Raw genomic sequence first — 25,527 nt, forward strand, 5'->3', positions numbered from 1 at the left:
TTGCATAAGATTTAAAAACAGAACCATAGCAATAAAAGTATTAAAATATTCTCTATTTAGCTTATTTTTTACAGTATTCATTTCTTCACACATCACATTACAGAACTGAATTTAAAGCACTGCAATCACTTAATTTTTAAATACGATACTGTATAATAAATGATCAAAAGAATCAAAATGCAATCATTTCTTTAGACAAAAGTCTAAAGCTGCCCTTTTTTAAAGAATTTTTAAAGAAAACATCAAACTAACATGCCATACCTTGCTTCCTTGATTTGTCATTAAATAAATTGCATGGCCTTCCAATTCAAACACATTGATTCCACTTCATGGGAATTGCCACGGCAGAATTTGATGATTAAGGAATGACTTCTGCAGGAAAATGGTCTAGCTGCCTATATAGTCCAGTTTAAACATTTTTCTTTTCCTTCACTTTGTTCTGTCTTTGAAGAGTTACTAGGACATTATTGTTTAATTTTTGTACAAGGCATTAACACTTATTATAAACCTAGAATGCCTCAGTCCTTCCATCAGCCAAACAAATAAATAACATTTATTATTAAGGCAGAAGGAGCCATGCTTATCAAATTGGTCTTTTCCTCAATAGCAATTTTTGCCCCTTCTCTTTCATGCTCTGTCATAAAATGTTTGCAGTCCCTCACTTGTCTAATACATCAAGTTTCTTAATGTGAGAATTATTAAGAAGCTTAAAGCTTTCTCACAAACTTTGGAAAGCTTATGGTAAAAGGTGTTAACAAACTGTCTGAACTCCAACTTTTACATATATGAGTTAACCCATTTTTTTCCAGAGACATAAATTTATCTCTCACTTGGTATAGATATAATTATTGTAAGAAATTAACCTAGTTGAAATAAAACTGAAAATTAAAACATACAAAAGAAATTGTTCAAATATAATTATGTACTTTTAATCCTATTAATTTTAGTGGAGGATTTAGGCACATGGTTAATTCTCTCACTTAGATCAAATATGTTCTGCAACAATGCCTTTATTAACAGAACAGGAAAAAGAATGAACGATAAGAGGGAAGGAAAAAAGAAAGCCGAACATCAAAGAGACCATATAAATGCTTCTCATACATGTTTATACATATTTTACACAGCACTTTCAATAAAGGATCAGCATAATTCATAATCATTTATATATATACTGTAACCTGTTATCTATAAACAATTTGATCGTAAATTGAAAATAACATCAATTCTTGAATCCACTGAATAACTGGTGTTATAAATCAAAGATATGTTCAGTTTTGGTTGTACTTATATTTCAAAAATATAAATAATACATTTTTACCTTGAATGAGGCCGATGAGCATGACCATTTGTATCTAATCCTAATAAGTGCAGGAAGAAAATGATTTTTTGTTCATGCAGTTTAGAAAACAATGTTTCATTGTTTTTAGCCAAGTTGAAGAAATCCTAGATCAGAAAACCAAGTAAGTTACTCTGAGCACCAGAAATTGTTCTAAGAAGAAAGTTAGAACTTGTTATTGTATCAGCAATTATCACACAGAAGAACCTGGAAAAAAGACATTTAGATAAATTCCTCTGTAGAATGTGGTCTTTATTCATTTCTACACATAGTATATTCAATAGGATAACTTAAGCCTAAACAAGTTACAACCCTCAAAATGCCTTTTAGACAGATGCGAGTATCTAACATTTATTCTCATCTTCACCATTTTTCCTCAGATTCTTTTGCCACTGACTTTTATAATAAAAAGAAATCCCAAGTAAAAATACTGAAGGAGAATTTAGGAAGCAGAAGGTAAAAATATCCATAATTTAAAGACATCAGATCTGTTTGCATTCTGCACACAGAAATCTCTAATTCTTTCTTCAGATAGAAATATGGACACGTTATATTACAAATCTTGGAGCAAATGACAGGAAATTCCAACATAAAAATGTCCTAGATAGCTGAGGACTACCTAAAAACCCGCTTTATTTAAAATGCACCACACTGTTAAAAAAACAAACAGGGAATATAGGACACAGCACAAATTTGTCAACTATAATCTGTCAGTCATATAATAGGGATGCAAAATGAAGATTTTTATTCACCTTAACCTGGTCAAAAACCCAAGTGTCCAGCACAGTGGCATCTTCAGCTGCAAAGTCCTCTCTTTCAGCTTTATAGCAATTGGTATAAACATGATCACCAGTAGCACCTGCAACCAAACATTCCAGTTGAAGAAAAGAATATCTATATTTTTAACTCAGTTTCTCTGTCTTCTTCTCAAAACATTTTATTTATTTATTTATTAAATGTATATGCCGCCCTTCTCCCTAAGGACTCAGGGTGGCTCACAACAATAAAAAATTAAAAAAACATAGAATACAAAGATTAAAAAAAAATTAAAATAGAGAAATAAAGGACAATTTAAGCTGATAAAAACCAAATTTAAAAACCATGATCAGTCCAGGCCCGCTTGTTGGAACAGCCATGTCTTCAGGTCACGGCGGAAGGATCAAAGGTCGGGGGCCGTCCGCAGCTCCCGAGGCAGTTCATTTCAGAGGGTCAGCGCACCCACAGAGAAGGCGCTACCCCTGGGGGTTGCCAGCCGGCATTGCCTGGCCGACGGAACCCTGAGGAGGCCGACTCTGTGGGAGCGAACCGGGCGATGGGAGGTTGACATTGGCAGCAGGTGGTCTCGCAAGTACCCCGGGCCTAAGTCATGTAGGGCTTTAAAGGTAATTACCAGCACCTTGAATCGCACCCGGAGGGCAATCGGAAGCCAATGCAGCTCGCGCAGGAGTGGTGTAACATGGGAGTATCGAGATACTCCCATAAGCACCCGCGCGGCCGCATTTTGCACCAGTTGAAGCCTCCAGGTGCACTTCAAGGGCAGCCCCATGTAGACAGCATTGCAGTAATCCAGGCGAGAAGTGATAAGGGCGTGGGTGACCATGCATAGGGCATCTCGGTCCAAAAAGGGGCACAACTGGCATACCAGCCGAACCTGTGCAAAAGTCCCCCTGGTCACGGCAGCCAGATGGTCTTCCAAATTAAGCCGTGAATCCAGGAGAACACCCAAGTTGTGGGCCCTTTCTGAGGGGGGCAATAACTCCCCCCCATAAGAAGAGATGGAACCTGCTGGACAGTACGAGATGCCGATATCCACAGCCACTCGGTCTTGGAGGGGTTTAGCCTGAGCCTGTTCCTTCCCATCCAGACTCGCACCGCCTCCAGGCACCGGGACATCACGTCAAGGGCATCACTGGGTTGGCTCGGGGTGGAGATAAACAACTGGGTATCATCGGCATATTGGTGATACCTCACCCCAAAGCCACGGATGATCTCACCCAGCGGCTTCATATAGATGTTGAACAGGAGGGGGGAGAGAACCGACTCCTGAGGAACCCCACATGAAAGGAGCCTCGGGGTAGATCTCTGCCCCCCCTACCACTACAAACTGCAAACGGCCCGAGAGGTAGGAGAACCACCGTAAAACAGTGCCTCCCACTCCCAACCCCTCGAGCCGTCGCAGCAGGATACCATGGTCGATGGTGTCAAAAGCTGCTGAAAGGTCAAGTAGGACCAGGACAGAGGAGCAACCCCTGTCCTGGGCCCGCCAGAGATCATCTACAAGTGTGACCAATGCCGTTTCCATGCTGTAACCAGGTCTGAAACCGGACTGGTACGGGTCCATATAATTTGATTCATCCAGGAATTGCGGAAGCTGACGTGCCACAACACTCTCGACAACCTTCACTACAAAGCGAAGGTTGGAGACAAGACGATAGTTATTCAACGAGGCCGGGTCCAGAGCAGGCTTCTTGAGGAGGGACCTTACCACCGCCTCTTTTAAAGCGGAGGGGAAGAGACCCTCTGTCAATGAAGCATTGACAACTGCCTGGAGCCAGCCCCCTGTCACCTCCCCGGCGGCCGAAACCAGCCAGGAGTGACATGGGTCCAATAAACAAGTTGCAGCGCTCAGCCTACGCATAATCCTGTCCACATCATCCAAAGTCACAGGGTCAAACTCACCCCAAATGGTATGACCAAGTCCTGCCCTCTCCACTCCGTCGGATTCCGCCCAATTGGAATCCAAACCAGTCCAGATCTGAGCGATTTTGTCCTGCAGATACTGTACAAATTCCTCAGTCCTACCCTGCAAGGGGTCATCCCTCGGTTGCTGATTAAGCAGTGAGCGCGTCACTCTAAACAGGGCGGCTGGGCGGTTATCTGCGGACGCAATGAGAGCGGAAAAGTAAACACGCTTTGCCGCTTCCATCGCCATTAGGTAAGACTTAAGACAAGTTCTTAGCCGTGTTCGATCAGATTCGGATCTGCTGGACCTCCAACAGCTCTCTAGGCGTCTTTTCCGGCGCTTCATCTCTCGGAGTCCCTCGGTAAACCAGGGGGCTACCCGGGATCTGCGCTGGGTCAGAGGCCGCAAAAGCACGACTCGATCCAAGGCCCTGGCAGCAGCCCTCTCCCAGGCTACCACTAGGGCCTTGGCAGAGTCGTGGGCAAGGGAAGCAGGAAATGTCCCAAGCTCCGTCTGAAACCTCTCAGGGTCCATAAGGCTCCTGGGGCGGAACCACCTGGTCAGTTCCGCCTCCCAGCGGCAGGGGGTGGCGTACTGAAAGTCTAGCTGGAGAAGGAAATGATTGGACCATGACAGGGGTTGGATGGTTAAATCTCCCCTACCCAGATCATTAATCCACTGCCCAGAGATAAAAACCAGGTCGAGTGTGTGACCACCATTATGGGTTGGGTCTTGAATTTTAGCTTCACTAAAAAGAGTTATTTAATACTAACTCTTAGAAGCTGCTCACACACTTTACATGGGTAATTTAGTCAAAAATAACTTTTCCTTCCATTTAACATGTAAACAACTAGCATCAGTAGTTTTGGACTTGTAACAAAGACCTTATCACACTGGCTAAGGAATTCTGGGAGTTGAAGTCCACATGTCATAAAAGGACCAAGTTTGAAGACCCCTGTATTATATGGTCATTATACCATTGCTACAACAACAAATCTAATGGTAGCCCAAGATTCTTGCACAGTACTGTTTATATTTTTAAAACTTGTTGAGTTTTTGAGGAAAATAAATGTATCAATGATCTAGGCCATGGGTGTCAAACTCGCGACGTAACGTGACATGTCGCAACATATCACTACTTTTTTCCCATTGCCGGCGCGGTTTTGGCATGAGGCATCTGGCCCACAGGCCGGCAGTTTGACATCCCTGATCTAGGCAGCGTTTTAAAAACTCACGTGGATTAAAATACTCAGAAGACAAATTTACTGCAAATCCCAAAATAGTATTTGCAATTATAGTTCTTCAGCAGAACATTTAGTGCAGAAGTGTATGTTGTCATCAGTCAAGGATGACCATGTATGTACTACAAAGACTTGTATGTACTACAAAGGGGTTTTCTAGGAAATGAACATTCAAAAGACTTCTGGTTATTACAATTAATTACAAATCTTTAATATTTCATAAATGATCAATAGCACTAAGACAAGTCACCTTTAGCAAACATAGGTAGAATATCTGGACTTCCCCAGCTCCAAGTATATTTACTTTCATTGAAAATAGAATCAAATTCCACTGGATTTTCTTTCCATCCTGTAAGTCAAAAGATGCATTGCTGAAGTCATTTTTAAAGGAAAAAGTCAGATTTGGTTCCAGTTGTTAAAAGATATAAAGGCAGCATATTCACTTAGGGAAAGTAAATCCACATCATCACATTTAATTAGCAAGTTACATACTTATTTTAATTGTAATTTTTGCATAGAAAATGTGAAAATATTTCAAAATTCCCTACATAGAAATAATAGATTTTCAACTTATTTTTATGCCAATGTTTACTAAAAATTACCTAAAGAATCTATCTGAAAAACTTCAATATTGGAAACTTCAAAGAAGAAAGGTCACAAATCTTATTCACGTATAGTATCATGCAAAATTTCAGCTTGTTTTAATTATGGCTTATTAAACAATTCAAACAAATAAAACAATACTGGATTCTTTGAACTATCCTTTGTTTGCTTTCCATTTGTTTCCCCAAGCTGCTTCTTGTAGTTTCAGGAATTTGTTTGAGGTCTAAGATAGGCATAAAAATGAGCCAGGAATCTCAGAAACCAGAAGCAAACGATAGTTATTTTACTTTATTCTATATGTCTCCATGCACACATCATACGAAAGCATAATTATAAGCAAGAAGCCAACAAGCCATTGTTTCAAACTCTGTTTACTTCCCTAAACCAAAAATATGTTATCATATACTATAAAGTAACATGTAGTTCAATCAGCAGTACATTATCCAAAGATGAGAAAACAAAAACTAATCCCTTCTTTCCCAATATATATATATATATATATATATATATATATATATATATATATATATATATATATATATCATTTCATACACATATATGGAGAGAGAGAATGACTTAGGATTGCAGTTTTGTTCAGATTTATCGGAGAACAGACCTCACTAAAACTAATGATTTATTTCTCAGTAATCATACACAGAATTGTGCTGCAAATATCATTTAGATGCAGTAATAAATGTTGAAGACTAGTCTCCGACTCATAATACCTGACTGCATTTAAAGTTGTGTTCTCAGAATGGAAAGCTGGCATACCGCCATAATTTTATAAAGTAGTATTTCCCATTTACAAAAGTTTAAATAGATGAATTTCAAAGACATACCAGTAGCTCTTTAATATACTAAAATAAAACAAAATAAACCACATTAGAGTTTATGACGAAACATGAGCTTACCCAGGTATGATTAGGTAAAGGTAAAGGTAAAGGTTCCCCCGCACATGTGTGCTAGTCATTTCCGACTCTAGGGGCCGGTGCTCATCTCCGTTTCAAAGCCGAAGAGCCAGCGCTTGTCCGAGGACGTCTCCGTGGTCATGTGGCCAGCATGACTAGACGCCAAATGCGCACGGAACGCTGTTACCTTCCCACCATAGTGGTCCCTATTTTTCTACTTGCATTTTTTTACGTGCTTTCGAACTGCTAGGTTGGCAGAAGCTGGGACGAGTAACAGGCGCTCACTCTGCTATGCGGCACTCGGGATTCGACCCGCCAAACTGCCGACCTTCTGATCGACAAGCTCAGCGTCCTAACCCACTGAGCCACCGTGTCCCTTCCAGGTATGATTACAGTGATCCAATAAACCATAACTAACCAAACTACAATTTAACACAGCAATCTCATTTCAATTTATATCGGAGGTGTTCCAAAATAATAAAAGGATAGGATGCAGAGAAAATTGCCACAAACTGGCCATCTAATTTACACACAGCAGCTCCCATGTTCATTATATAGCGAAAGGAGCTGCAAAAGACACAGAAAGCCTTTTCTTTTTTATTGAAATAAATTGGATGTTCCATACCTCTAGCAACAGCGCTGACATCTTCATAAAATCCAGCTATTAGTGCAACATGCCCAGGTCTAGATTCTGTTGGAACACGTGTATGAGATATTCCCCAACTGCCTTTTGAAGCTATGATATTCCTGAAAGAAAGATATTCTAAATTAAAAAGCTGATGGCATAGCTCACTTACACTTCAGGTGTTGGATCTACTTTAGGCTGCCATGAAAAAATGGAACAATATCATCAATGGGGGGATTCAAATATGTGCATGCCGCTTCCAGAAGTCTATTCTGGGCCTGGGCAACAAAAAATTAGCTACCAGTTCTGCCAAAGTGGTGCGAACTGGCTGAATCCCACCACTGGATATCATGGACTCAGCTGCTGAAAAAAAAGGATTCCCATACCTAGGAGTTAGACAAGTAAGCAAGTAATTCAATTCAAACTTAAAGCACTTTTGCATGCTCTATGTCTCTGCTCCTTCAGAATGAAACTTCCATTTTTAATTAAATGCAGTGTCTGCCATTAAAGACAAATAATCTATAATTAACATAGGCTGGATGGGTTCATTGATGAAATTAAGACAAAAACAAATGCAGGTACAAATATAGCCTAGCATTACATATGAACCGAGTCTTGAAAAAGGCAGTTTCAAAAGGTGAGAGGATTTTTTTCTGACTTGATTGCAAAGCATGAATTAAATTAATTAACGTTATCCATAGATGAGTTTTCCAACACATACTGAGTGATATACACATTCAGGACATACTGGAGGAGACAGGGAAATATGCAAATCCATGGCTGGACTGAGAGTACGATAATTATGTAATTGCTAATATTAGCACCTATGACAAAATGGGATCCTGCTCATAGTTAACTACTTGCGGGTTTTCCCCCTAAATATAAAAATCTCCCTCAACAAGAAGTAATTGTAACAAATATTGGAAGGAAAATGAAGTTACCTAAGGAAAGGAGCATTAGAATTGCCACTGTCATCCAGTGCATATAGTGAATCTGCACGTAGACCATCCGCAACAAACAGTACTAAGCGTTGTGCAGGTGGTGACAGCAGAATTTGATGAGGAGTCATTCCATGGACCAAAGGAGAGGTGAAATAAATGTCAAAGATAGAGATCAGGAACACACAGTGTACCAAAATACCAGCAATTATAAAAAATTGCATATTCATGGTGATAACGTTGTCAGTGAGGATGTGAACAAGGGATCCAACACTAAAAAACAATCAAAGTAAATTATAGGTTAGTGAAACAGGAAATCATTGTATCCTAAGCTGACAAGTGCTGCTGATCCACAAATAGCTAAGAATATTCAAGCAGACAAGGTGAGGCTGCCTCTGCATGGAAAATGGTTGTGCAATCATTTATTTCATTTAGTGACCGAAGTTACAGCAACACTGAAAAAATGACTTAGGACTGTTTTTCACACGTCCATTGCAGCATCCCCACAGTCGTGTGATCAAAATTCAGACACTTGGCAACTGACACATACTTATGATGGCTGTAGTATCCCAGGATCATGATTACCTTTTCCAACCTTATGACAAGCAAAATTCACTTAACAGCTGTGTTACAAAATTAACTGCAGTGATTCACTTAACAACTGTAGCAAAAAAAAGTTGTAAAACTGGACAAAATTCGCTTAACAACTGTCTCATTTAGCAACAGAAATTTTGGGCTCAATTGTGGTCGTAACTTGAGTACTACCTGTATGCAGTCAGAAAGCATACAAAGTTTGTAAACATCTCTGCTTTAGCCATTCAAAAACAGCTTTTTAATGTATTCCCCGCGTTGTCAAATACTTCCTTCTCAAAGCCATTTGTCTGAAATGGTATAAGGTTTCCTGCCTGAGCAGACCTCCAAGTTCTCTTCCAATGTTGTTGTTGTTGTTAAGCAGGCATATACATAGAATGAAGGCTATTGCTAAGCACATTGGTTTGTGCTTAAATTGTAAGCCGCTCTGAGTCTTCGGAGAAGGGCGGGATATAAATGGGATTAAAATAAAATAAAAATAATGCCAACATACATGCAGAGTCACCTGCATTATTCAGTGTTTCTTAAACTTATTTCTCTCAGGACCTCTTCCCATGTTTAAAAATTATGGAGGACATCAAAAGAGTTTTTATTTCTATGGATTACATTTATCAATATTTAAAATGTTGACAGATTGGCTGCCGCTATTATTTTTCACATTTGTTTGATAGGATTTTAAAGTCGCCTTGTGGAAAGATGGGCAGCAAACAAATTTAATAAGCAAACTAAATAAAAATACGATATTATTTTTCAATGTAGGCTGGTAACCAATTTTGATTTTCCAAGCATTGGAGCAGCTAATTAATTTAAAATCTTGAGCTTAATTACCTTAGTTGTTATTTATTATTAAACAATAATAACAGGCACCCAAAGCAATTACCTTCAAAAATAAAACATAAACATTACAAAATTAATGAGACACAAATAATCAGAAGAAAAATACTTTTTTCTTGGAAACATAAAATGTAGGAGCTAACAAAACTTCTGAGTTAACACATTTGGCAACAACTAAGCAGAAGGCGCTTTTTCTAAAAACCAAACTTACTAAAAGCACACATTTCTTTATGAGGGTGTCGCCTGGTCATGAGCAATCCATCAAACAGTGAAGCCCTAAATTAGCTAAGACTATAAAAGTAACAGCTGGTATGTATAACGAAACCAGCCATATCAGAAACATTTATTTTTGCTGTGCTGTGCTTTGATGCAATTTTGCAACAGTGCACAATCTCTATTTATTTATTTTGCCCATCCCCCATCCTTTCTTTTTCTTTTACAGACATTGGTATCCAACCAAAAGCAGGCTGATTAATTGCTTAATTGCTTTTCACACCATTAGGAAATGATGTGAAAGAAAATGGACAAAAATGCATTTAAAACCTGAGCCTAAATTAAGCATAACACTGTACTCATAAAACTGGCAATCAATATGTTTTTCAATATAGCCACGCAATAACACGGTTCTGGTATCATGTACTCCACCAATTACATTTTCCACCAACTAAAACTCCCAAAACTCTCTCTTCAAGATATCAAAATAATAAGCATCAATAAAAATATACCCACTGAGTTATCCATCCCTGAACTATGAAGGCCAAATCTCAATTAGCTATCTCTCCAAAAAGCCATCTGGAACTTTTGTACTTAGGACTCTGGGCTTCATCCCATGATTTTGTTCCTTGCAAAAGCTGACAAGCCACTTTGGATCAAAGCTAAATTGTACCCCACTTCCCTCAAACTACCAATTCAAGACACAAGCCGTAGTTTGGGAGACTCTAAACCAAGGCCCAGACGATGCAACAGAATTAAAAACAAGAAGCAGATCAGGCAGTTCTTCTCAGGCAACTCCATTATTGCTTCCCAATAAAGCTACAGGCTAATAAACTGGTTGCAATTTTGGCTGCAGCCTTATATTGAACCAGGTCCCTTTAGGTCAGGGGTGTCCAACCTTGGCAACTTTAAGACTTGTGGACCAACTCCCAGAATTCCTCAACCATCATGGCTACCTGTGGAATTATGGGAGTTAAAATCCAAAGGTCTTAAAGTTGCCACGGTTTGACACCTGTTTTACACTAAATAAAAATATAAACATAATGAGACAAATTGCAGATCTAATTTTCTCCAAAACTACTCCATTTAATGCCCAATATCTTTTGAAAAGTTTGCCTCACAAAGTCGGGATGTTGAAGCTGTTTTGTTTTTTAAATAAAGGCCAAAATATAAATCTTTATAAAATATGTCACCATTCATTATCTATTTCTATTTATGTTTTCAATAAGGAAGAAACATCTACAAAGTATTTGTCAGATGAACAGGATAAACCAATGAAAGGGTATATTTAAAGCCTCCAAACAAGGCACAAAAAATATTTTAGTCACGTTTTTCAAAAAGCCCACACTCCAATGAGCATTACAAGCCTGCTATATATAATTTAAAAGAATCCACTGAAAATGCATTTTCAAGAGGCAGAAGAAACATAGCATGCATATTGTTAAAAAGTGTAAATAGATGCTATTTTTCTAAGCAGCAGGTTTTTAAAAAATCACATTGTCAAGGAGATAGGAAACAATTAATTTATAGATAAGCTCACACCAGGCAGAAATGTCACCTCAGAATTTTCTGCTGAAATTGATGTTACTATATTGTTCAATAGTAAGAACAGCCTTGAATGTTAATCAGGTTCTATGGCTACACACATTCAACTGAAATGACCTTCTAAATTATATATACACATTGGGATCTGACACCTTAAATATGAGAAAACTAATTGTAGAAATAATCAAGACTCCTGCACTCTACTCACACCCTAAATCAGTATGAATATATTTGCATGATATATATGACCTGTCATGATATATTTGATAATTTTTGAATGACTGTTCATTTAAATGTTTAGTAACTCACATAATCTCTCAAAATAGCTTCCAGTCAAATTTTTCACTGATTATTTCACATTGCAATAATACATGCCATCTGTTTTAAACTGTAAATGAAGTTAAGCAATTCAGAAAACCTAAGGTAAAAAGCTCCTTGAGAGTTAAATATTCCATTAATATCACTTGATTTATCAAGGCAAGTCTCTGGCATCAGGAAAAATTGCATCAGAAATTTCCATGCAAAATCTCTAGGACAAGTATGCGATTTATTACAGACTTGTAGGTAACGAAGCTCCAGTGCCATCTTTTAAGTTCTACTTTTCTGAACTTCTTGTATTCTCCAGATATCAGTTTAGGAAACTTTGAGGAAACATGGTACCCAATTTGGCAAAATCTGCAATATTCTCAAAAACATTGACTAAAAAATATGATTTAGACCACATCATTCATTTCAGTAAATTTTCATCCTGTTGCAGACATACCAAAGCAACAATGTCCTCCACATACATGGTCGTAGCTATTCTCCCACTGGGACTGACATTAGAGGAATAGAATTTGAAGGACACCTAGGTCCTAGATAAGGGAGGCTGCTGTCTAACATAAAGTTAGTTTGCTTTGTCTATTTACCACTCAGCACAGGAATTCAGATAAACTCGCCTTTATGTAAAGTAGCATAGTTCACATTTTAAAAGCAATATTTTAATCCATTGTAATGAACTAAGAAAAGGACAATATTTAAAGTTCAACTAAAATATAAGCAAATATAAATTACAACCTATATATACAAATATATAGCTTGTAATTTATATATATATAAATCCATTAATTGTTGCACCTTGGAACTACAAAGTAATTGCTTATGTGACATCAAGTTGGTGTTGACTGCTAGCAACAGCTTCAATAGGTCATTGTAGGATGGTCTTACCTCAACCTGACCTTTTAGATTAGATTCCCCTTATAGACCTTTTCATGCATCCTTAACAATGTCTTTGATTTCACTGCATATTTCCTCTGGTTCTCTATAAATGACATTCAGGGCTTAAAAGCAACTTGTGATGTGTTTCCTGATAATAGTGATAATCTGCTCAAGATAATATTGTGGATGCTGATTTTGTTCTTCTGCTTTATCTTGACTTGAAACTTGCACATGAACATCTTATTCCACAGTCATCCCATAGCCACCTCTTTGCTCTTGTAACTCAGCTTTTCCACCTCCTTGTGCCAATAATATTGTCAATAGAATAGAATATCTTTATTGCCATTGTGTAACTCACAATGAAATTAAGTATGTACTCCATTCAACATTTTTTTATTTTCTTTATACTGTACAGTATAAGCAAAGGTCTCAAATAACACTAGCAGCTGAAGACCACTAGAGGACAGAACTGCTTTTTTTTCTTTAAATGTAGCTGAAGAACATAGATACATACTGGAACTCTTATTTTATAAGTTGCATGAAATAGAACATTTCTGTTCCTCAATGGTTAGTTAATGTCTGCTTGGAATAGTGAATAAATTTACTATAAATTTAATCCCCATGATATCCACCACACCAACTCAGCTCCCTATTCCAGTATTCTCCAAATAATTAGAGTGCGGTCGCGCGGGTAGTGATGGGAGCAACCCGATACTCCCATATTACACCCTTCCTGCGTGAGCTGCATTGGTTACCAGTTGTCCTCCGGGTGAGATTTAAGGTGCTGGTACTTACCTTTAAAGTCCTACATGGCTTAGGCCCGGGATACTTGCAGGACCATCTGCTGCCGGGAACGACTTCCCATCGCCCAGTACGCTCACACAGAGAAGGCCTCCTCAGGGTACCGTCGGCTAGACAATGTCGGCTAGCGACCCCCAGGGGGAGAGCCTTCTCTGTGGGAGCGCCAGCCCTATGGAACCAGCTCCCCCCTGAGCTTCGGATGGCCCCAGATCTCCAGTCCTTTCGCCGTGGCCTCAAAACACTCCTTTTCCACCTGGCTGAGCTAGACTGACAGGGATTTTAATTAAGTTTTTAATTTTTAACTCTAATTTTTAATTTATTTTAATTTTAATTTTTATTTATTCTACAGGGGCCTTTAATTTTAACTTCTGTATTTATTGTACATTATTGTTGTTATTATTATTATTATTATTAATTTAATTTATATACCGCCCTTCTCCCGGAGGACTCAGGGCGGTGAACAGGGCAATACATAAAAACTAGATACAAAAATTAAAAATTATTAAAACGTGATTAAACAATGCCCATAAATTAATACAAATTAAAATTCATTTATAAAAATCCCACCCCGTCCCATCAGGCCAGGCCAGCTTGTTTAAAGAGATGGGTTTTAAGATCGTGCCGGAAGGAGCGGAGATCGGGCGCCATCCGGAGCTCGACCGGAAGATGGTTCCATAAATCCGGTGCACCCACAGAGAATGCCCTCCCCCTGGGGGCCACCAGTCGGCATTCTTTGACCGGTGGCACCCTGAGGAGGCCCTCTCTGTGGGAGCGTACTGGGCGGAGGGAAGTTGACGCCGGCTGCAGGTGCTCCCCAAGGTATTCCGGACCCATGCCATGAAGGGCTTTGTAGGTCATTACCAACACCTTGAACCTCACCCGGAAGACAACTGGTAACCAATGCAGCTTGCGGAGCAAAGGTGTGACATGGGAGTATCGGGAAACTCCCAACACAACTCTCGCGGCTGCATTCTGTACCAGTTGGAGCCTCCGAGTGGTCTTCAAGGGTAGCCCCATGTAGAGAGCGTTGCAGTAATCAAGACGAGAGGTCACGAGCGCATGAGTGACCGTACGTAAGGCATCCCGGTCTAGATAGGGCCGCAACTGGCGCACCAGGCGAACCTGGGCGAAGGCCCCCCTAGTCACAGCTACAATATGGTCTTCTAAGGAGAGCTGTGAATCTAGGAGGACTCCCAAGTTGCGAGCCCTATCTACAGGAGGTAATGACTCACCCCCCATAGTGAGGGGTGGGATATCCTGAATATCCCGAGATGCCGGTACGCACAGCCACTCAGTCTTGTCAGGGTTGAGTCGAAGCCTGTTCCTCCCCATCCAGACCCGGACCGCCTCCAGGCACCGGGACATCACGTCGAGGGCATCACTGGGGTGGTTTGGGGTCGAAATGAAAAGTTGGGTATCATCAGCATACTGATGATACCCAACTCCAAAACCACGAATGATCTCACCCAGCGGTTTCATGTAGATGTTGAACAGGAGAGGCGAGAGGACCGACCCCTGAGGGACTCCACAAACAAGAGGCCTCGCGGTCGACCTCTGCCCCCCTGCCAACACCGACTGCGAGCGTCCCAGGAGATAGGAGGAGAACCACTGAAGAACCGTGCCTCCCACTCCCAATCCCCTGAGACGCCGCAGCAGGATACCATGGTCGATGGTATCGAAAGCCGCTGAGAGGTCTAATAGGACTAGGACAGAGGAATATCCCTTGTCCCAAGCCCTCCAGAGATCATTCACCAGCGCGACCAATGCCGTCTCCGTGCTGTACCCGGGCCTGAAGCCCGATTGGTACGGGTCTAGATAATCCGCTTCATCCAGGACCAGAGGGAGCTGATGCGCCACCACAATCTCAACAACCTTCGCAAGAAAGCGAAGGTTGGAGACCGGACGAAAGTTATTCAACACAGCCGGTTCCAAGGCAGGCTTCTTGAGGAGAGGTCTTACCACCGCCTCTTTCAAGGCGGCGGGAAAACTACCCTCACTCAAAGAGGCAGATATAACCGCCTGGAACCAGCCTCGTGTCCCCTCCCGGGCTGCATAAACCAGCCAGGAAGGGCACGGGTCCAATAAACATGTGGTGGAGCTCAGCCTCCCCATGATCCTGTCCACTTCCTCCGGAGTTACAGGATCGAACTCCTCCCAGATGACATTGACAAAACCGCTCGTGTCCTGATCGTCCGATACTGCCCAGTCGGAGTCCAAATCGGTCCGAATCCGAGCGATTTTGTCTGACAGATGTTGATTAAATTCCTCGGCACGCCCCTGCAAGGGTTCCTCACTCACCTCCTGATTAAGGAGGGAGCGGGTCACCCTAAACAGGGCGGCCGGGCGATTATCTGCGGACGCGATGAGGGCAGCGAAGTAGTTAGACCTCGCCACCCACATCGCTGCGAGATAAGACCTAATATGGGTTCTTAGTCGCAATCGTTCGGACTCAGATCGGCTGGACCTCCAAACGCTCTCTAGGCCCCGTCTCCAACGCTTCATCTCCCGGAGCTCCGCGGAGAACCATGGAGCCCATTGGGATCTGCGCTGGGTCAGGGGCCGCAAGGGTACAACTCGGTCAAGTGCCTCCGTGGCCGTCCTTTCCCAGGCTTCCACTAAGGCATCCGCCGAGCTGTGAGCTGAGGAGGCAGGTGGGGACCCCAGTGCTGCCTGGAACCTCTCAGGGTCCATTAAGCGCCTGGGGCGGAACCATCTGGTTGGCTCAACAACCCCACGGCGGGGAGTGGCAAAACGGAAGACCAGCCGCAGGAGATGATGATCGGTCCATGACAGGGGCATAATAATTGGAGAGCCCCCACCAAGATCATCTAACCACCGTCCAGATAAGAAAACTAAGTCAAGGGTGTGGCCTCCCTCATGAGTCGGTCCATGAATTACTTGCGTCAGGTCCATGGCCGTCATGGAAGCCATGAACTCCCGAGCTAACTCAGATGCTCCTCCCAGGGATGGTAGATTGAAGTCTCCCAAAACCATAAGTTTGGGAAACTCAATCACCAGCCCTGAGAGGATATCGAGAAGCTCAGGCAGGGCTGCTGCTGCGCGACTAGGCGAAAGGTACACCAGCAGCAAGCCCAACTGCGCCCTAGGACCAAACCTCAATAAGAGAGATTCACACCCGACTATCTGAGGAACGGTGGCCTCCTGCGGACATAAGGTCTCCCTCATAACCACAGCCACTCCCCCACCCCTACCCTGAGTCCGAGGCCGGTGTAGCACCCGGAAGCCTGGTGGGCAAAGATCAACCAGGGGGATACCACCCTCTGGGCCCAACCAGGTTTCCGTGATGCAGGCCAGGTCCGCATGTTCACCCTCGACCAGATCCCGGACGAGAGGAGCCTTGTTAGCAACGGACCTGGCATTCAGGTACACCAGCCGGAGCTCAGGTGGCTGCACATCCCCGCTCCCAGAACCTTGGGTCGAAGACAGAGGGTCGGAGCGCCTCACCGCTTGTAAATAGCGGAGAAGCCCTCCCGGAGGTCGATACGGCCCTCTGATCTTACACCTGCTGCCATTCCCTGTCGTCGTGGGAATTGGCAATCCCACGACCCGCTCCTGAGCTCCGGAGATGACCGACCCCGGCTCCCTCTCAACGCGATCTATCCTGGGCCTGGCCTGAACAACAGTTGGTGGATTACCCCCCATCTCCAACCAACCACAACCCTCCCCCCTCCCTAACCCTACAAAAAATTTGGCTAAAAAAGTAATCAGGGGCCTCTTATTAAATTTATATCTTAGGCTCCTGTTCCTGCCCGGTCATCTCTCAGGGTCCCAGCAATCAGGCCCGTCATCAAGAGGCAGATTAAAAGGTAAGGCGGGTCGCACCCAGGATGGGGGGGCACCCCTGAGAGCGAGTAAAACCGTGCTGGAGTACTTTGGGAGATAGGGCGGCAAATAAGTCCCAATAATAAATAAATAATAAATTAAAAGATCTCTAATCTTAAAGAAAGGGACGCGGTGGCTCAGTGGGTTAGGACGCTGAGCTTGTCGATCAGAAGGTCGGCAGTTTGGTGGGTCGAATCCCGAGTGCCACGTAACAGAGTTACCTTACCACACTGCCTCTCTGCTCAGATTTCAGCTCCCTCTTATCTCTGAAAGTTGGCTGAAAGAGTGCCTGAAAAAGGATTTCAGCTTCCCTCCGTGCATGGAAGAGAACTCTGACCAGCTGCAGAAACAGAGTTAAAATCTTCTGGGTCTGAGCCCTATTTCTCCAGAGACAAGAGACAATCTCCTTGGCAGGCAGATGCAGCTTGCAACCTTCCTGCCAGCTTCCCCATTGACTTTCTGGGGAAAACGATAAAAGAAAATTGCAAATGACAATCACTGGATCGTGGGGCTCTTGGCTAGATTGTGATCACATCACCACTGAGTGGTGGTAAAATATTTTCCTATGGCTGGAAGTACTTTACAGGCCATTAAGCAACCTTTCCTAAAGGTTCCCCCGCACATGTGTGCTAGTCGTTTCTGACTCTAGGGGCCGGTGCTCATCTCCATTTCAAAGCCGAAGAACCAGCGCTTGTCCGAGGACGTCTCCGTGGTCATGTGGCCGGCATGACTAGACGCCAAAGGCGCACGGAACGCTGTTACCTTCCCACCGTAGTGGTCCCTATTTTTCTACTTGCATTTTTACGTGCTTTCGAACTGCTAGGTTGGCAGAAGCTGGGACGAGTAACAGGCGCTTACTCTGTTACGCGGCACTTGGGATTCGACCCACCAAACTGCCGACCTTCTGATCGACAAGCTCAGCGTCCTAACCCACTGAGCCACCGCGTCCCCTTTCCTAGACTGTCGTAAGTCTGGAATGTCGTTAAATGACTGTACGTCTGTTCAGATTGTTCTGATATAGTAATTGTGCATTACCTATGGGAGGACCAGATCAGGAAAGCTTTAGAATGAGAGGAAAATTTTATTTTCCTTTAAAATTTTAGTTTATGTCTGTATATTTCAATAAATTTCAAACTGGGGGCAGAGATGCTAAGGGACAAAACATGTAAATTTCACATCTTAAATCCAAATTTTGTCCAAAGGTATTCCAGTCCTGTAGAGCATCTCTTTTCTGCTGGATGTATGTTTATGCTTTGCTAAACTATTCTCTAAGCTACAATTTGTTTAATTATGATTTAAATAAATTATGGTTTAAATAAACCATAATGAACTAGCTTCATACAAAAACAAAACAGTGGTTGAGCTCATTTAATTTCCTTAAGCTCAAACCAAACACATTTTTGAAGAATGTACTTTAGTTTTTTTTATTAGGACTCTGAGATTCAACAATTGAATTCTCATGAAAAAAGGCTGCATTCACTCAAATTCTGCCATCTTTTAGTTAACCAAAGTTTGCTGAATAAGGATGATTTATAAACACAATAAACATAAACCACAGTGGCAACAGACTCATATCCTAGGCCAAAACCAATCTTACTTTGGCTTTGCTTGTGCTTGTAAGAATTTGCTTAGTTACAGTACCTAGCTAATCTTGGATGGACTTTTTTTTAAAAAAATAGGTGGGCAGAATGAGATCCAGAGGGTACTTGAATACGACATCACTAGGAAATTGCTGCTGTATAATAACCTTGGAAATCAAGAAAATATTTTATTTATTCATCCCGCCTACACACCCTTTCATTTTTCCCACAACACAACTCTCTGAGGTGAATAAGGCTGAGAGAGAGAATGAGTGACTGGCCCAAAGTCACCCGGCTGGCTTTCATGGCTAAGGCCGGACTTGGATGGCACACTATTTCCATATTATTGTCAGGAAAAAATGGCACCAAAAGTCAAGCTTCACTGGAGATTTGAGTCCATGCACACACACTTATACACTAGATTGTAATGTATACATTAGACTGTATACATTAGATTGCTAGAATCAAAAACATGACTTCAACTGTTCTTAATTCCAGCAATATAATGTATTGACAATATATTAGTGTCTATAATAATGCATAGCTCATCACATTGCTGTTGGCTTGCTTAAACACAAAGGTACCACCACAATGATGGCACCAAAAGTTAATCTTCGCTGAAGGTTTGAGTCCATGCACACACACACTTATTACAATTACTTCCAATTAATTTACAATTAATTCCAGTATTCTAATTTAGTGACAATATATTAGTGCCCACAGTAGTGGCCAAAATTGTGGAAACCTTTTGGGAAAAGTGTATTTTTGAGGTTTGATGGCTAATAACACCACTTTTTTTTTTGAGTAGTACCATAAAATTATATATCAATAGAATGATAATTTAATCAAGAATGTAATGCAACAAAGGTTGTTCAATTATCTGTACTGTAGTCTAGGAAAAGTTATAGCCAAATAACCAGAAAATTCCATATAAATGGAATTTTTTTTTTTAAAAAAAAAAGGAAGCACAACTTCCTTAGGTTGATATCAGGTAGCTTTCCTTCATCTGACTGTAGCCAGTGAAAATGAGTGTTTAGAGAGCCAATCAGGTGACATCTTGGTTTGACAATGAGCCAATCAGATCGCAATAGGATTCAGTTATTGAACTCATGCATTGAAGCTGAGAGGAGGACATTTGTCAGCGTGTTACGTGATCGCTATCAAGTTAGTTGGGGTTTTTTGTGTTCTTTCATTTAGTGAGCTTGTAAAATGTAATAAAATTAAAGAAATGGTGCAAAGAGTTGACTGGTTGCCCAGAAAGCGATGTAAAATAATAATATTAAGCGAACAACGCTACAGTTATTTATTTTTTTATTTTTATTTTAATCCCATTTATATCCCGCCCTTCTCCGAAGACTCACGGCGGCTTACAATTTAAAGCACAAATCAATGTGCTTAGCAATAGCCTTCATTCTATGTATATGCCTGCTTATTAGGGCTTTCGCCCCCCCCCCTGCAAAGCGGCATTATTACAAAGTCATCTTATTGCCCCCAACAATCTGGGTCCTCATTATAAAGAAATTAGAAGAAAAATTGGTGGAAACTTAACCAAAGGTGGCATTTCTACTGTCCACTTTTCCCAAAAGATTTTCCCCAATTTGGGCCACTACTATACAATAATGCATAGCTTATCATGGTGTTGTTGGCGTCTCTAAACACAAGGTACCAACCACAATGGTTGCAAGCCATTGACAAATCCTATGGATATAACCAGCCCCTCTTTCTACCCGAATCAAAACCTACCTGAGCCCGAACACTCCCTGCAGAGAAGGGAAGCGTCAGAAAACAGAACATCCACCCTCGTTTCAGGAAGCGACTTACTTTAGGTTGCTTACCTCGCTCATTCCACCGGCTACTGCGCGGGCGATCGTCTCCTCGGAGACATATGCCGACCAGCAAAAACAACCTTCGCCACACTCTTGGCAGGTAGGCAGAAAGTAATGGATGCGGGGGGGGGGAGGAGTGCAGAAACGAGCAACGTTCACGAACTCCTTGCGAGTTATCACCTCTGTTTTATTTTATTTTTTTTAAAAAAAACACGCTCTGCCTTCAAAAACGTCACAGCTCCCGTATCGGGAAAGCAAAACTATCGCGAGATCTGTAGGACTCAGGATGACGCTCGGGAGATGTCGGGCTGAATTGTTTTCTCATTCACTCTGCTTTTCTCCCACGCTAAGCGGAGATTCCAACGGTGCTTCGATTGCAATTTCCAAAATTCCCTGCCAGGTTCATTTCGGAATTCTGAGAAGTGAAAACTTTTAAGATAGTGGGAAGTAATCAATCTAAACTTGCATGGGTCTTCAAACTCGGCCCTTTTATGACTCATGGACTTCAACTCCCAGAATTCCTCAGTCAGGCACAATGGCTGAGGAATTCTGGGAGTTGAAGTCCATGAGTCATAAAAGGGCCGAGTTTGAAGACCCCTGATCTAAAGCAATGTTTCGCAACGTTAAGATGCGTGGACTTCAACTCCCAGAATTCAACTAGCTAAGAGAATTCTGGGAGCTGAAGTTCACTGCCTGAAAGTTTAAAGTTGAGTATGCTTTAAAGTTTAAAGACAGGAAATCTTAGAATATGTTTGGACCACAACTGCATGAGTCCTAGTAACATGTTTAATAGCACAGGTTTCTCATCCCTAATGTGGAAAAGCAGCATCCTTTCATGGGATAAAATTTGCCTGTGTCTGTTACAGAATAAAGCAACCATATAGGCTTGCATTTGAGACAGTCTGAAGTGAAGAGGGAGGGAGTTACAAGGGTTAAAGAGGTTATAACTTGACTAGGTGATCCCTTTGGCTTCTCATTATGAAATTATTACAAAAAGTATAGAAATTTTATGACATAGTAATAAACAGCATACTGTTTTTATGTGGGGTCTTTGGTGCTCTCTGAGCTTGCTTGTTTTCTTGCAGACATTTTCGTTACCCAAATTTGGTAACATCAGTGCTGGGGTCTCAGGGAACATCTGCTGCCGGCATCAAGCTCCCTGCGCCCTGTGCGTTCCCACAGAGAGGGCCTCCTCAGGGTGCCACCGATCAGAGAATGTCGATTGGTGGCCCCCAGGGGGAGATCCTTCTCTGTGGGCGCTCCGGAGCTGTGGAATCAGCTACCGGTTGAGCTCCGGATGGCGCCCGATCTTCGCTCCTTTCGTCGCGATCTTAAGACATTTCTGTTTGTACAAGCCGGCCTAGCCTGAGGGGGAGTGTTGGGGTTATTTTATTTTTTGTTTTTTAACTTTTCTGGGGGTTTTTAGTGTTGTATTTATATTGTTTTTAACTAGGGCAATTTGTTTAATCTTTTTTAATGTTTGTATTCACTATTTTATTCTGCCCTGTGAACCGCCCTGAGTCCTCAGGGAGAAGGGCGGTATATAAATGTTATTAAATTAAATTAAATTAAAATTAAATTATTTCATCAGGCTAGCATTGATGATGTTACCCAGTTTGGGTAATGAAACATCTGCAAGAAAACAAGCTCAAAAAGCAACAAAGACCCCCCTCATATCAACCCTGAGCTACAAATATTCTCCTTTATTAATACTGTTTTTATTGTGATACACTCAACTCTAAATTCACTTAAGAGTTCTGGCTACTGTAACTTCTCCTGGTTCTGATGTTTGTAGCAGTTCAGAACTAAATCTAGAGCTTTTAGGAGGGGGTGTTCTTCCATTCTAGCAATTGGTCCAGATCATCTTCCCAGCTTCATGTCCAAAGCGGGACTAAAGCTCACAGCCTCTCAATTTGTAGCCCAATGCTACCAAACTAGCCCTCAGAAATTCCATAAACCTTTTCTATTTCACCCATAGGTTCATAGCTTTTGATCCTGAATGTAGGTAAATAATTATTAAAGAGAATGTTAGAGTGTATTGTCTGAGTTACTATCTCAACCCATTTAAAAAATAAATTAGGACTATATTTCTGCAGGACAATTTTGAAATGTTTTCTTATGTGCCATCAAATCATTTTCCATTCCTAGCAACCTGATAGAGTCATGGAAAAAATCTATCCGTAACTTAATCTTTCAGGTATCAAAGGGTAATATGCAACTGACTTATAAATAATAGAAAATAGTGCAATGATTTTCATCTTCATTCATTACTGGTGGGTGATTACACTATTTTCATAACATATTTCTGAAGTTTACAATAGCTTGGAAGGAGTTGTTCATTTGGCAGCACAAACTGTTGGGGAGGTGGGAATGGCATCATAATAGCTGAGGAATCCTCTTTGAACAGAATAGCAGAGTTGGAAGGGACCTTGGAGGTCTTCTAGTCCAACCCCCTGCTCAAGCAGAGAACTTCATATCATTTTGAACAAATGGTTGTCCAGTCCCTTTTTAAAAGCCTCCAGCGTTGGAACACCCAGAACTTCTGAAGGCAAGTTGTTCCACTGCTTGATTGTTCTTACTGTCTGGAAGTTATTCCTTAGTTCTAGGTTGCTTTTCTCTTTGTTCAATTTCCATCCATTGCTTCTTGTCTTGCCTTCTGGTGCTGTGGCAGCCCTTGAAATATTGGGACACTATCATGTCACCCGTGGTTCTTCTTTTCACTAGATTAAAGGTAAAGGTTCCCCCACACATGAGTGCTAGTTGTTTCTGACTCTAGGGGCTGGTGCTCATCTCCGTTTCAAAGCTGAAGAGCCAGCGCTTGTCCGAGGACGTCTCCATGGTTATGTGGCCAGCATGACTAGACACCAAAGGCGGACGGAACGCGCACGGAATGTAGCGGTCCCTATTTTTCTACTTGCATTTTTACGTGCTTTCGAACTGCTAGGTTGGCAGAAGCTGGGACGAGTAACAGGCACTCACTGTAACAGGCGCTCACTCTGCTACGCGGCACTCGGGATTTGACCCGCCAAACTGCCAACCTTCTGATCGACAAGCTCAGCGTCCTAACCCACTGAGCCATTAGATTAGACCAGGGGTCTTCAAACTCGGCCCTTTTATGACTCATGGACTTCAACTCCCAGAATTCCTCAGCCAGCATGCCTGGCTGAGAAATTCTGGGAGTTGAAGTCCATGAGTCATAAAAGGGCCGAGTTTGAAGACCCATGGATTAGACATACCCAATTCCTGCAAACGGTCTTCAAATGTTTTAGTCTTCAGCCCACCCACCCCCGCCCCCACATCATCTTTTCTGCACTCCTTCCAGAGTCTCAATCTCTTTTTTTTTATATTTGGGGTGACCAATACCGGAAGCAGTATTCCAAGCATGGTCTTACCCAGGCGCTCTCAAGCGGTAGCCTCACTTCCCGCGATCTTGATTCTATCCCCTCTGTTAACACAGGCTAGGATCGTGTTGGCTTTTTCTTTTCTTTTCTTTTTTTTTTTTTTGACAGCTTGCCCTACATGGCTGGCTTATAATTTAACAAACGCCTTCCCAACCCTCAAAGTAAGGGGAAACCAAGCGATGCCCCCGCCCCCCGTTTCGGCCTGCCAGTATCTCCAGGAACCAGAAATGCCCGGCGGAGGATCTCGCGAGAGTTCCTATGCGGAAACACCCCCCCCGACTTCCGAAAGACAGGAGGCGCCCGGGCGCGCAGGCGCGGCAGAGGGATTGGTGGGTTGCGACTCGCTGCTGTGGTAACCGGGTTTGACTGGGGCGCTGCTGGCAAGACAGCGCGGCTCTGGGGGAAATTCCTCTTCTCTCAAGATGGCGGTGGTGGGGGGCGGAGGAGTGAACCCCTTCCTCAGCGACTCCGAAGAGTCCGAGCCGGAGGAGACCAGGCCGGGGGGCAGCGGCGGTAGCGACCCCGGCGTCTCGGGCGCTCCGCTCCCGGTCTCCACCTCTTCTTCGCCACCCCTTCAGCAACTGTTGCCGCCGCCGCCTGTGCAGGCCGAGGAGCCGCCCCGGGTGCCGGTGGATGCTTTAGCGGCTCAGCTGCTGCGCGACCAGTTCGTCTTGACGGCGCTGGAATTGCACACGGAGCTTCTGGAGAGCGGCCGGGAGCTGCCTCGCCTGCGCGACTTTTTTTCCAACCCTGGCAACTTCGAGCGGCAAAGTGCGGGCGGCGCCGGAGCCCTGGCACCGACTCCTTCCGCCTCAGTAGCTCCCGGGATCATATCGATGGTCGGAGGCGGGAAGGAGCCTGGCGCCGGACAGCTCCGTAAGTGGATAAGCCGTGCTTAAAAACAAAGGGAAGCTTAGAAGGACTCCTTCTTCTTCTTCTTCTTCTTCTTCTTCTTCTTCTTCTTCTTCTTCTTCTTCTTCTTCTTCTTCTTCTTCTTCTTCTTCTTCTTCTTCTTCTTCTTCTTCTTCTTCTTCTTCTTCTTCTTCTTCTTCTTCTTCTTCTTCTTTCCTTCCCCTTGCCAGGTTTCAGCCCTTGGTTTTTTGTTGTTGTTTTTTTAAAAAAAATCCATTTATATCCCGCCCTTCTCCGAAGACTCAGGGCAGCTTACAATATAAAGCACAAATCAATGTGCTTAGCAATAGCCTTCATTCTATGCAGTGTTTTTTTTTTGTGAAAGAAAAAGGTGCCGGAACTCACACATGTCATACAACCCGCCTTGCCTGCCCTACAAGGTTCCATCCAAAAAAGGTGCCGGAACTCCGTTCTGAGTGTTCTATGAGAAAAAAAGCCCTGATTCTATGT

The 25,527-nt window shown here is 42.6% G+C and overlaps 2 protein-coding genes across 5 annotated transcripts in view; one reads left to right on the forward strand and one right to left on the reverse strand.

The window, feature by feature from the left end:
* Positions 1 to 24,286, reverse strand: part of PIGN (phosphatidylinositol glycan anchor biosynthesis class N) — a 78,871-nt gene extending 54,585 nt beyond the window's left edge. The window contains exons 1-7 of the mRNA XM_083359136.1: positions 24,157 to 24,286; positions 20,774 to 21,179; positions 8,338 to 8,607; positions 7,397 to 7,518; positions 5,511 to 5,609; positions 2,089 to 2,195; positions 1,319 to 1,443 (exon numbers count right to left, since the gene is read on the reverse strand). Of these exons, the coding sequence (XP_083215262.1) occupies positions 1,319 to 1,443; positions 2,089 to 2,195; positions 5,511 to 5,609; positions 7,397 to 7,518; positions 8,338 to 8,564 (680 nt within the window). The 5' untranslated portion in view covers positions 8,565 to 8,607; positions 20,774 to 21,179; positions 24,157 to 24,286. The remainder of the gene's footprint in view (positions 1 to 1,318; positions 1,444 to 2,088; positions 2,196 to 5,510; positions 5,610 to 7,396; positions 7,519 to 8,337; positions 8,608 to 20,773; positions 21,180 to 24,156) is intronic.
* A 168-nt stretch (positions 24,287 to 24,454) lies between these two features.
* The window catches only part of RELCH (RAB11 binding and LisH domain, coiled-coil and HEAT repeat containing), a 62,083-nt gene continuing 61,010 nt past the window's right edge, over positions 24,455 to 25,527 (forward strand). For 3 of the 4 annotated variants that reach the window (XM_083359131.1, XM_083359132.1, XM_083359133.1), the window contains exon 1: positions 24,477 to 25,041. In XM_083359131.1, coding sequence (XP_083215257.1) covers positions 24,588 to 25,041 — 454 coding nt within the window. In that variant the 5' untranslated portion in view covers positions 24,477 to 24,587. Of the gene's footprint in view, positions 25,042 to 25,527 lie in introns of all 4 variants that reach the window. The other variant, XR_014492074.1, reaches the window with a different exon arrangement.

The sequence above is a fragment of the Vipera ursinii genome (genome assembly GCF_947247035.1).
Source record: "Vipera ursinii genome assembly, chromosome: 3".
In the NCBI taxonomy this organism is placed as follows: Eukaryota; Metazoa; Chordata; class Lepidosauria; order Squamata; family Viperidae; genus Vipera; species Vipera ursinii.